The sequence below is a fragment of the Myotis nattereri genome, assembly GCF_964212035.1.
Source record: "Myotis nattereri genome assembly, chromosome: 2".
Classification (NCBI taxonomy): domain Eukaryota; kingdom Metazoa; phylum Chordata; class Mammalia; order Chiroptera; family Vespertilionidae; genus Myotis; species Myotis nattereri.
This window is the reverse complement of record NC_138076.1, coordinates 153,433,978-153,445,980: the sequence shown is the minus strand read 5'-3', so window position 1 is coordinate 153,445,980 and position 12,003 is coordinate 153,433,978. Positions and strand designations below refer to the sequence as shown.

The following is a 12,003-nucleotide window of genomic DNA, read 5'->3' as shown; positions in this document are numbered from 1 at the left end:
GTTTCAATTGTAGAAGGTAAATAAATCCCAGAATAAATAAAAAGAAAAAAAGTAGATACTGGGAGCTTCAGTCGCTGGCCAGCCTGAAAACGGCCCTCAGCCCCTCACCCAGACTGGCCAGGCACCCCAGTGGGGACCCCCTACCCTGAAGGGGGTGTGGCCAGCCTGAAAAGAGCCATCAGCCCCTCACCCAGGCTGACCAGGCACCCAAGTGGGACCCCCACCCTGATCCGGGACACCCTTCAAGGCAAACCAGCTGGCCCCCATCTGTGCACCAGGCCTCTATCCTATATAGTCAAAGGGTAATATGGAAACTGATCCTAACAGCAGAAAGACTAGGAATGACTGGTCACTATGACACACACTGACCACCAGGGGGCAGATGCTCAATGCAGGAGCTGCCCCCTGGTGTTCAGTGCGCTCCCACAGGAGGAGCTCTGCTCAGCCACAAGCCAGGCTGATGGCTGCCAATACAGCGGTGGTGGTGGGAGCCTCTCCTGCCTCCTTAGCAGCGCTAAGGATGTCTGACTGCAGCTTAGGTCTGCTCCCTGCTGGCAGGTAGACATCCCCCGAGGGCTCCCGGGCTGCCAGAGGGATGTCTGATTGCCATCTTAGGCCCAATCCCCCGGGGAGCAGGCCTAAGCCAGCAAGTGGTCATCCCCTGAGGGGTCCCAGACTCTGAGAGGGCACAGGCCAGGCTGAAGGGGCCCCCCCCCCCGCTTCGAGGGCACAAATTTTTGTGCACTGGGCCTCTAGTATCTAATATGCAGGATGGTCTTAGGCGACCCCTGTGAAAGGGTCACTCAACCGCCAAAGGGGTCGCGACCCACAGGTTGAGAACCACTGCCCTAGCTGATCTCTCTTTTTTTTTTTTTTTTTTTTTTTGTAATTGGGCCCTTTGAGAAATGTGTGTGTGTGTGTGTTTTTTTTTTTTTAATTTATTGCTTAAAGTATTACAAAGGGTATTACATATGTGTCCATTTCATCCCCCTGCCCTAGACAGTCCCCTAGCCTCCCCTATCCCCCAATGTCTTATGTCCACTGGTTATGCTTATATGCATGCATACAAGTCCTTTAGTTGATCTCTTACCCCCCTACCTCCTGCCCCCCAACCCTCCCCGGCCTTCCTGCTGCAGTTTGACAATCTCTTTGAGGCAGCTCTGCCTCTGTATCTATTATTGTTCAAAAGTTTATAATGGTCTCTATTATCCATGAATGAGTGAGATCATGTGGTATTTTTCCTTCACTGACTGGCTTATTTCACTTACCTAGCTGATCTCTTGCTGTGACTTCATTTATCATATATACTGATAACATCCAAATTTATATTTTGAACTTTTATTCTGTTTTAGTTTTCAGATTCTTATACTTAGCTATATATTTACCTTCTCTACTAGGAGATTGGCACCACAAATTCAACACATGCACGAGCTCAGTATCTTCTCTCTCCAAACTGACCTCTCTTTTGGTGTTCCTTTCTGATTAATCACACCTTTCCTTAGTTGGTTCTGCCATACATCTAGGAGTCACCCATAATCTCTGTCTTATCCTCCATTTGCAGTTTTTAAATGAGTTACATTAGATCTACTCCAAAATAGGTTCCAATTCTATCCACTTATAACATCTGCGTTATTGTCCTTTATTATCCACATTACTATAATTTCACTCTTAGACAAGTATAATAACCTTTTTTAAAAATATATTTTTACTGATTTCAGAGGAAGGGAGAGGGAGAGAGAGATAGAAACATCAATGATGAGAGAGAATCATTGATCGGCTGCCTCCTGAACACCCCACACTAGGGATAGAGCCTACATCCTGGGCATATGCCCTTACTGGGAATTGAACTGTGACCTCCTGATTCATAGGTTGACACTCAACCATTGATTCATGCCATCTGGGTTATAATAACCTTCTAACTGGTCCTCTTATGTTCATTTTTGCTTCCACCTAAGTGATTCTCCATATGGCTGTGTATTTTTAAAATTTGTAACTTTAAAAGACAGATCTCATCATATTCATTCCTCTCCTGAGAATGTTTGAGTGGCTTTCTGTTGCACTTATGGTAATCCCTAAAATACTTTGTGACTTACATAGTCCTGAAAAATCTGACACCTCTCTCTTCAGGTTTATCTTTTCTTATTCTCAGTCTAGCCACAATGGCTGTCTTTTAGTTACTTGAATAGACCAAGCTCCTTCTTTGCTTCACTTTACTCCTCTCTTCACTTTGCCTATTTTTATTTATTCTTTAGGTCCCAGCATAAATATCACTACCTTGGTGAAGTGTTATCTGATACTTTCAGAATTAAGCTTAAGTTACCTAGAGAGCTTTCTGTACTGTTCTTTCTTAGATTTTACCACAATTATGATTTCTTGGGTGACATTATTTTTAATGTCTTCCCCACTAAACTAAATTCTGTGAGAGCAATTACTATCTTATTTACCTTAACATCCAGGGATCTGCCTCATAGTAAAAATACACAGTGAATATTTTTGAATGAATTAAATGATTGAATACCTTAATAATGCAAATAATAAAACTAACTTGGTTTTTGTAGCATTTCATTTAGATAGAAGAAATTCACCACCAAATAGTTTGACGCCATGTCTCAAGATTCGAAATATGTTTGATCCAGTTATGTAAGTATTATGACAAGGGGTATATGTAATTTTTATTTGGAATATTTGACTGAAAAATCAATGGTATTCTTAAAAATGCTGTGGCTGTAATTGAAAAATCTCTTCTCCTTCTTAATTTCTAACTACAGAAATGTTATATTTTTCTCTTCTCTTTTTGTTATATTGTAACCAAAGGTTTGGCTAAAAGACCCAGATGTATAATGATTTGTAAAACTTTTATAAATCTTACCCACATAGCAGATAAATGCTTGAGTCAAATTAATGACACACACCATACAGACAGTACTCTTTATTAAATGCATAAGTCATGTATGCCAATGTTGTTTGCCTCAATGGGCAATAGAGATAAAAAATATCTGCTATTTTTAAATTTCTAATCTTGTAAAAATTCTCTACAAAGATGTTACATACCTACCCTTCCACAACCCTTTTTATCCATGTAATATTTGAAAAACTTTTCTGTCCATTTAATAGTTGAGAAACATTTCTATAATAATCTTCCTGGAGGCAACTGCTTATCTGTTCAATGATATGACATTCTATTTTTTTTGTTTTAATCCTCACAGTGGAAATTAATTACATATAAAATACCTATAAGTTACATTTGATAACTCATTTATTTCAAGAAATAGTTGAGCCCTGGCCAGGTGACTCAGTTGGTGGGGTGTCATCCTGTACACCAAAATGTTTCAGGTTTGATTTCTGGTCAGGGCACATACCTAGGTTGCAGATTTGATCCCCAGTTGGGGCAAGTATGGGAGGCCCTTCTCTCTCTCTAAAAATCAGAAACATATCCTCAGGTAAGGATTAAAAAAAAGAAAAGAAATAGTTGATACGATGAAATTCTAAATAAGTGACAGCAAAATCAGAAATATGGGGAAGCACTGTCAGTATATACACAGCCTCTATTTTGCAGAGATAGAAATAATTAACGAGGTGGTAATCCTGTTGGGAATCTTACCTCATACCTTAACAGTTAGGAAATCACTGCCAGTCCAGTATTTTATTACTTAAGATGAAGATTACAATTTAAAGTGTAGCCGCCTTCCCCTCTGCCTCACAATCTATATCTTAATTTACATTGCTGCAGCAGGATATCGTAAAGCTCTCTTAATATTGAGGTGACTATTTTTGTCTTGTATTACTCTAATTATTTTGGAGAAGAGAAGCTCAGAATACATTATAGCGGGTCCTTGAATAACACTTTTTTGTTCAATTTGTTTAATGCAATTTTATTATAACATTGATGAGAAGTGTAGGAACGTAACTCCTATTTATATTAATCAGCCTCTGTTAAAATTGGTTGTCATACATCATTTCACTTAAAAGTTGCAGAACCTATTGACAATGTTAAGTGAGGACTTATTGTATTTACTAAAAATTTTGCTTAAGTTTAGGAATTTGACAGTATTATTAAAAAAATAATATTCAACGTTTACCAGTCTACCCCAACTCATTAAAATGATTTTTAACGTGTAGAAAGAAAAAAGAAATGACTATAGCTACATAGGATTTTAAACATAAAAATGACAGCACATTTGTGCTTCTGTGGTGGGCTAATCCTTCCTTGTCCCAGCTCTGCGTTCTTACACTGGAAAGTGAGAAAAGGGCTGAGCTTCTGAAAGCTAATACACACACACACACACACACACACACAGTGGGGCCTTGACTTACAAGTGTCCAGACTAACGAGTTCTTTGAGATGCCAGCTGTCTCTTGGCCGATTTTTTGCATTGAGTTGACAGAGTAATTTGAGTTAACGAGCTCGGTCTCGGAACGAATTAAACTCGTAAGTCAAGGCCCCACTGTATTTTAATACCTACTAGTATCAAGCATTTATTTACTACTACCTTTTTTAAACTATCCCCGTTCTAGTAGGATATATGTTTTAAGAGACAAAAGACTTCTTACTGAGTATGATTATGGGTGTTGATTTTTGTTTTCATTAATTTTAGGGAAATAGGGGATCAGTGGCATTTGGCAATTCAAGAAGCAATTTTAGAAAAATGCAGTGATAATGATGGCATTGTTCATATTGCAGTAGACAAAAATTCACGTGAGGTAAAGTAACTTTTATATTGAATTCTACATTTTGAATTTGTTGCTATTAAACTAAGACTATTCTTTCTCTCTTTTTTTAATATCGTAGGGTTGTGTATATGTTAAATGTCTGTCTCCAGAATATGCTGGGAAAGCTTTTAAGGCATTGCATGGCTCTTGGTTTGATGGTAAGAAATTTGAGTATTATAAACATTTTGAAGAGATAAATTGTGGCTTACTATTTAAAGTATACTAGGTTTTAAATTAAAGAATTTTAAGAGCATTTTTACAGTAATAATTTTAGATTATGTTAACTTGTGTTTTGTTTATGTTTTTTACCACAGTTTTTTTATAAATTGTTAAGCACATTTTTACAGATCTAAAATACTATTTTTATCTTACAACAGGGAAATTGGTTACAGTAAAATATTTACGACTAGATAGATATCACCATCGCTTTCCCCACGCTCTTACTTGCAACACTCCCTTGAAGCCATCAAATAAACATATGAACTCTATGTCTCATCTTCGTCTGCGGACTGGCTTAGCCAATTCTCAAGGAGGTTCCTGAAAAGACTTTCTTCCACTCCTAGAACTGTTATTTACAATAGAAAAATTCCAGTTTGGTTTCTTGTCTTCCTTTTTAAATGCTTTTTGTATGTAATATTTTTATTGAATACAGCTCTATTTGAACGTTCCAGAAATCTTAAGGTTCCAAAGGGACTTAGCAATGAGGCAGCAATGCTGAGTAGGTAAATAATTGTTTCATTCAGTTTTTTGGAGCTCATTTAAGCCAATGCATTTAAAGTTTTGCATGAGGAACATTGACTTTATTACATATTTTCAGATGTGGTGGTGGTATTTTTGCACCAAAAAGTGTTTTGATAATCACACAAAAGCATGGTAAAGAGACTTGTATTTCCATAATTTCCTGTGAACTAATGTTGTGAATTCTTGTATACAGTAACCTGTATAGATCCTTACAGGCTAATGTGGTAAAACTGTTCATTTTCCAATTTAACCTTAGGTTTCTATTGCTTGTAAGAGATTCATTTGCTGCAGTTGGAATATGGGAAAACTAATTTGGATTTAGTGGTTACATATAAGTATAATTGGATGTACATGTACTTAAACTGGCTTTTCTATATATGTATAATTGCTGGTGGTGGCAAAAGTAGTCTTGTTTTGTGAGGATGTCTGCATTAAAGCAGTAAAATAAGCTTCCTATTTTATTCATAATCTAAAGTGTATATATATGTATATGTATATATGTGTGTATGTGTATATATATATATATATATGTATGTGTGTATGTGTATATATACACACACATATATACATATGGCTGTACTATCACATAGATCAAACAGCCAAAACCCCGGAAGTATTAGATACAAGTTTCAAATATCTTTTATAGGTTTTATATAAAAATGTCTTGAGTATGATTTTGTGTGAAAGTTTCGATACCAGTTGTAATGGTTTCAAATTTATGTGAGCAATAAAGAAGCAATTGGCAGATATTGGAAAAGTATTTTGTGAAAAGCTGTATTTATTATAAATGCTAGGGCTATGATATAGTACCATTGGGATTAAGTCATTTTCCCAATCTATTTATAACTTAATAAAATATTAGCTCCCCTGTTATATGTCAAGTTTAAAGCAGGGCACATTGTTTCAGCAAAATGTGTATCTGAAAAATTATATCTACAGTTTTGGGTCATGAAACGTTTGCAATATAGTAAATGCACGAGTGACCATTGCTTTGTGCCTCGATATTTACTTTGTTTCAGTAAAGTTACTTTATTACTGTTTTTGATTTCAGATTAAAATAGTTGTGGAGCAAAGTTTACTTGTAATGTCCACAACTGGCTTTTTTTTTCCTTTTTGTTTTTTAAGTAACCTGTTGATATATCATTGTCAGTCCAAATGAATATGTGAAACAGCTAAAGGTTGTACCGATTTTTATTTTGTTTAAAGCTCAGTTTCCTTTTTGGTTTTTATTGTATATGTGTTGGGTTTGCAGCATGCACTTGCACAGATAATGCACGTTTTCTGGTTAAGTAAACATGATGCACACTGTTCTGTAACAGAAAACCCTATTGTGCCTTACCTATGTGCTTTTGTGGGCACCATGTTTATGAAGAATAAAAATGATTTGTTATCTGAAGAGAATAAATTTTAAATTCGCAGTTTATGTCTCAGATGCTAACGTGTGAAAATATAAATATATATAATATATAAAATAACCATTTTATGTGCATCATAGTGATTTATCTGAGCTTAGTGACCCCATCTTGTGACCTGTTGCAAGAGTGAATGTAAAAATAGTTGTGGCATTTTAAAAGGTAGCATTTTGATGCAGATACATCTTTATCTTGCTTCTAAAACATATTTCATGTAAACATTGTACACTTATTATTGTAATATATGCTATTATGCAGCTTATTTTACCTGAAACTGTTAAGCTGACCAAGATCCCTCCCTGCAAGACAGATGGGAATGTGTATAATAACTAGGTATTTGAGAAGTTCTGAAGTTTGATGTAATCTGTTACTTGTCCTGTTACAAAAAAGGAAAAAATTAAAAATGTATTAGGTTTTTTTAATGCGTGTTGGCTTTTAAGAAACTTCATAAGTGCCCTGTGTCTTTTTTTTTTTTTTTACCAGTGAAAGTAGGTGCCTTTATTTTATATCTTTTTGGGTATCTGTAAATATATGTGTGTTTTATAAAGATGGATAAAGACCCTAGAGTTAATTTTAACCATCTATTCCTCAGCATTTTACTTTTCTTTATGAGAAATGTCTTTTTCTAAAAAGTGTTTGAATCAAAGTGGGGCAAGAATGTAAATCAGCTGCATTACTAAACACAGTTTAGGTTAGCTAGACATTTTTTAAAAAGCAAGAGTTACTCAAAAAAAGAAGCCATTCTTTTATATATTCTGGTTCATACTCCCTATCTCATCATAAAAAAAATGGTTATTGGACTTTGAGTAGCAATGATTTAGATTTTTTGATGGTTTAATCGAGTAAAAAGAAGACTTGGTCATTCAGTAAGTTGATAGATATAGCAGTTTGTATATCTTAGGGATGCAAATATGAAAAGACAAAGCCACTCCTCAAGATGGTTACAGTCTAGAGTAGCGGTTGCCAGCCTTTCGGACCTCACGGACTACCAGTGATCCATGAACCACTGGTTGGTGACCGCTGGTCTAGAGGAAGAACATTGGGCAGATAAGTTAAAATATAGTGTGGAAAATACAGTGAGAGAGAAAAGAGCAGAAGAAATTCTGGGAGAACAGAGAGGCACCCAATCTATCTATCCTGTCTAATAAAAGAGAAACATGGTAATTGGTGTACAACTGCTACCCTTCCCATTGGCTAATCAGCGAGATATGCAAATTAACTGCCAGCCAAGATTGCGGCCGGCAGCCAGGCAGCTTGAAACTAACTAACATGAGGCTTGCTTGCTTCAGTGACGGAGGAAATAAACATTCCCCCTCTGCCACTGCAGGCCTCTGAGCTGCAACTCTAAGCAACTATGTAACAAAGATAGAAGCTGAACAAAACCCCAGAAACCTGCTTTAGTCCGCCGGGCTTCAGCCAGCAGGATCGCAACATTGTAAGCAAAGGCCAGAAACCTACTTTCAGCAGCGGAGGCCTAAGAGCTGGAGCCAAGCCTCAAAGCTAAAGCTGGCCCAGAATTAAAAAAGAAAAAAAAAAGAAAAAAGGGAGCGGTTGGGAACTTCAGTCACCCCCAGCCTGAAAACAGCCCTCAGCCCCTCACCCAGACTGGCCAGGCACCCCAGTGGGGACACCCACCCTGAAGGATGTGTGACCAGCTGCAAACAGCCATCATCCCCTCACCCAGGCTGGCCAGGCACCCCAGTGGGGACACCCACCCTGAACCAGGACACCCTTCAGGGCAAACCAGCCGGCACCCACCCGTGCACCAGGCCTCTATCCTATATAGTAAAAGGGTAATATGCCTCCCAGCACCGGGATCAACGGAGCCGCGAGGCCTCCCGGCACCAGGATCAGCGTGACGGGGCAACGCCCCAACCTCCTGATTGGCCCTGCTCTGTGCATGACAGCAGGTGGCGCCACAACCTCCCCATCGACCCTGCCTTCAGTGTGACGGGATGGTGCCCCAACCCCCCAATCGGCCCTACCCTGAGTGTGTCTGAGAGTGGCATCACAACCTCCCGATCGCCCTGCTCAGTGCATGACGGGGTGGCGCACCTAGGGATTGGGCCTGCCCTCTGCCACCCGGGAGCAGGCCTAAGCCAGCAGGTCGTTATCTCCCGAGGGGTCCCAGACTGCGAGAGGGCACAGGCCGGGCTGAGGGACCCCCCCTCCCCCCCCCGAGTGCACAAATTTTTGTGCACCGGGCCTCTAGTATATATATAAGGCTAAACCGGCCAACTGGCTGGTAGCTATGATGCACACTGACCACCAGGGGGCAGATGTTAAACACAGGAGTTGCTCAGCAACACCAACTATCGCACTCTGGGACCCCTTGGGGGATGTTGGAGAGCCTGTTTTGGCCCAATCCCCACAGGCCCTGCAGGCCAGGCCAAGGGGCCCCACCTGCCAGAGGGACCCGGCTCACTCTGCAGATGCCCTTCGAGCCATGGCACAACCCCAGGTGTGGCCGCCAGGGAAGGGACCACAGGAGGTTGGCTCCAGGGTGTGGCTGGCCCATCTTGCCCAGTCCCACCCCGCTGGCCACCTTCTAATTAATTTTCTTTCAAAGTGCACCAATCCATGCACCCGGCTACTAGTGATCTTAATAAATGGAGAAGACAGCAGGGCAGATGAGGTAATAGCTGAGCCATATTTTAATTTAGTTGAACTTTAAACTCTTCTTAATTAGAATAATACACTGATAAGTCTTCTTTCCCTTGAGCTCTCAAAAGAGCTTTGATTCGTGTGATGAGCTTATAAAAATTAATATATGAAACCTGAGTTATTACACAATCCATTTTCATACTCATTTGTTTATGGGTTCCTGAATATCTTGTGAACTGAAGCCTGATATTGGACTTGGTTATACTTTCCTTGTATCATATTCACCGTATGGATGGCAGTTGTGATTTCCAAGTGAACAATGTTTTGATGTATTATGTGTCCAGAACATTTCCTTTAATAAGATTGACCTTGTGGTCTCCCTGCCTGCTCCTAGTAACAGCACTTTACTGTAGGCCACCTACATAGCTTCTTCACCCTTTCTTCCTAGACTTATCTCGGCAAGTCACTTCCAGATGACTCATAGGAGGATGCTAAATCAAGCAGAATTTTGGCAGCCATTCTTTTGGAAAAGATGCTCAAGAACAGGTACTTAAGAACTGAAAATAGTTAGAAACCAGAAGATGTGGTTTAAAGAAACTGAATATCCAGGATGCTTGTTTGCTTGTTTTCTTGGTCCAGCATGCATGACTACTGCCTTTAAGCTCCACTGTAGAATGTTTGACTAGAAATGCATCCTACACCTAAGAACCTTTACTGGGAGGTAGACTCTTTGTGTTGATTCTTAGGTTTTAAAACCTGTAGAATCAGTGTACTTAGATTTACTTTTTGTTTCATGGGTGGAGACCTGCATGTGCTCCTGAGATTGGAAAGGCAGCCATCTAGGCATAGAGAGTACATGAAGAAGAAGATAGATTGATGAGAAGCAACCTAGTAAACTACAAGCAGTTTTTATGATTGAAGGACTGAGTACAAGACAATAAGACAGGTAAGGTAAACAATGATCAGATCATCGAAGGCTTCATGGATCACATGAAGTTTGGATATTGGTTGTTAAAGTGAGTTTAGGTGAAGATTTGTTGGAATGAAAAATAGAGAAAGGATTTGAGTAGTTGGATATTGAGAGAGAGAGAGAGAGAGAGAGAGAGATTGATGTTCAGTTTTCTATCAGAGAATAGATGATAAGTAAATTGGATGGGAAAGATTTTGATAAATTTTTGGATATTTTGAGATTGGGATGCCTATGGAATATTCAGGGGGATGTTTTTAGCAGGTGATTGGATTTCTAGTTTTGAGATATTTGAGAAAGATCTGAGCTAGAGACACAATTTGGGAGTTAAAAACCATGAAAGTGCATTATGTGAGCCAGAGAGAGTCCCTACAGAGGCAGAAATTTAATTAAATCCCAGTTCTGCCTTATTTAGCTTTGTGGCCCTTAGTTGGGGGTTAGGAATGGGGTGAAGTATTGAGAAAAATTTGAAACAAAGTAGGAAGGTGGAATTTGAAAAGGCCTTTCAATGAGGTGAAATTAAAGTGGAAATTTATGCCGAAACCGGTTTGGCTCAGCGGATAGAGCGTCGGCCTGCGGACTGAAAGGTCCCAGGTTCGATTCCGGTCAAGGGCATGTACCTGGGTTGCGGGCACATCCCCAGTAGGAGATGTGCAGGAGGCAGCTGATCGATGTTTCTCTCTCATCGATGTTTCTAACTCTCTATCTCTCTCCCTTCCTCTCTGTAAAAAATCAATAAAATATATTTAAAAAAAAAAAAGTGGAAATTTAATATACTGATCACATTTCTGATTTGGGCAACTGGTTAAATGGTGGTGACATTTCCTAAATTATGGATTACTGGATTGGGGAGCCCGAGTCAGAGGGCTTAAATAACATTTCCTAGAATTGCAGAAGTTAAACTAAACCTAACTTTTCTTTTGTTATTGTAGGACATTGTTACAGGAAGGGCAAGAGGGTACAGTCTCTGAGAATCTGTCCTCTCCAAAAAACCAGAATTGTTACCTTAAATAATGTTTTAGCCTTGCTTATGATTCTCTGATACTAATTAGAAATTTTACTGGGCGCCACACCCCGTCATACAAAGAGCAGGGCCCGTGGGGTGGGGGGGGTGGGGGTTGGGGCGCCGCACCCTGTCACACAGAGCCGCAGGGCGATCAGAGGTTGGGGAGCTCCTCCGTATCAGGCACAGAGCAGGGCTGATCAGGAGGTTGGGGCTCCTTCCCCTGTCACGAACAGAGCAGGGCGTATAGGGAGGTTGTGGCCCCACCCCTTGTCACACACAGAGCCGCAGGGCGATCAGGGGGTTTGGGCGCTGCCCCCTGTCACGCTGATCCCGGTGCTGGGAGGCATATTACCCTTTTACTATATAGGATAGAGGTGCATGGGTGGGGCTGGCTGGTTTGCCCTGAAGGGTGTTCTGGATCTGGGTGGGGGTCCCCACTGGGGTGCCTGGCCACCCTGGGTGAGGGGATGATGGCTGTTTGCAGCTAGTCACACACCATTCAGGGTGGGGGTCCCCACTGGGGTGCTTGGCCAACCTGGGTGAGGGGATGATGGCTGTTTGCA

General features: G+C 40.2%; 1 protein-coding gene across 1 annotated transcript in view; it reads left to right on the top strand.

The window, feature by feature from the left end:
* LEMD3 (LEM domain containing 3) overlaps nucleotides 1–6,841 on the top strand; it is an 84,458-nt gene extending 77,617 nt beyond the window's left edge. The window contains exons 10-13 of the mRNA XM_081082302.1: nucleotides 2,559–2,640; nucleotides 4,596–4,701; nucleotides 4,790–4,868; nucleotides 5,088–6,841. Of these exons, the coding sequence (XP_080938428.1) occupies nucleotides 2,559–2,640; nucleotides 4,596–4,701; nucleotides 4,790–4,868; nucleotides 5,088–5,251 (431 nt within the window). The 3' untranslated portion in view covers nucleotides 5,252–6,841. The remainder of the gene's footprint in view (nucleotides 1–2,558; nucleotides 2,641–4,595; nucleotides 4,702–4,789; nucleotides 4,869–5,087) is intronic.
* The last annotated feature ends 5,162 nt before the right edge of the window (nucleotides 6,842–12,003 follow it).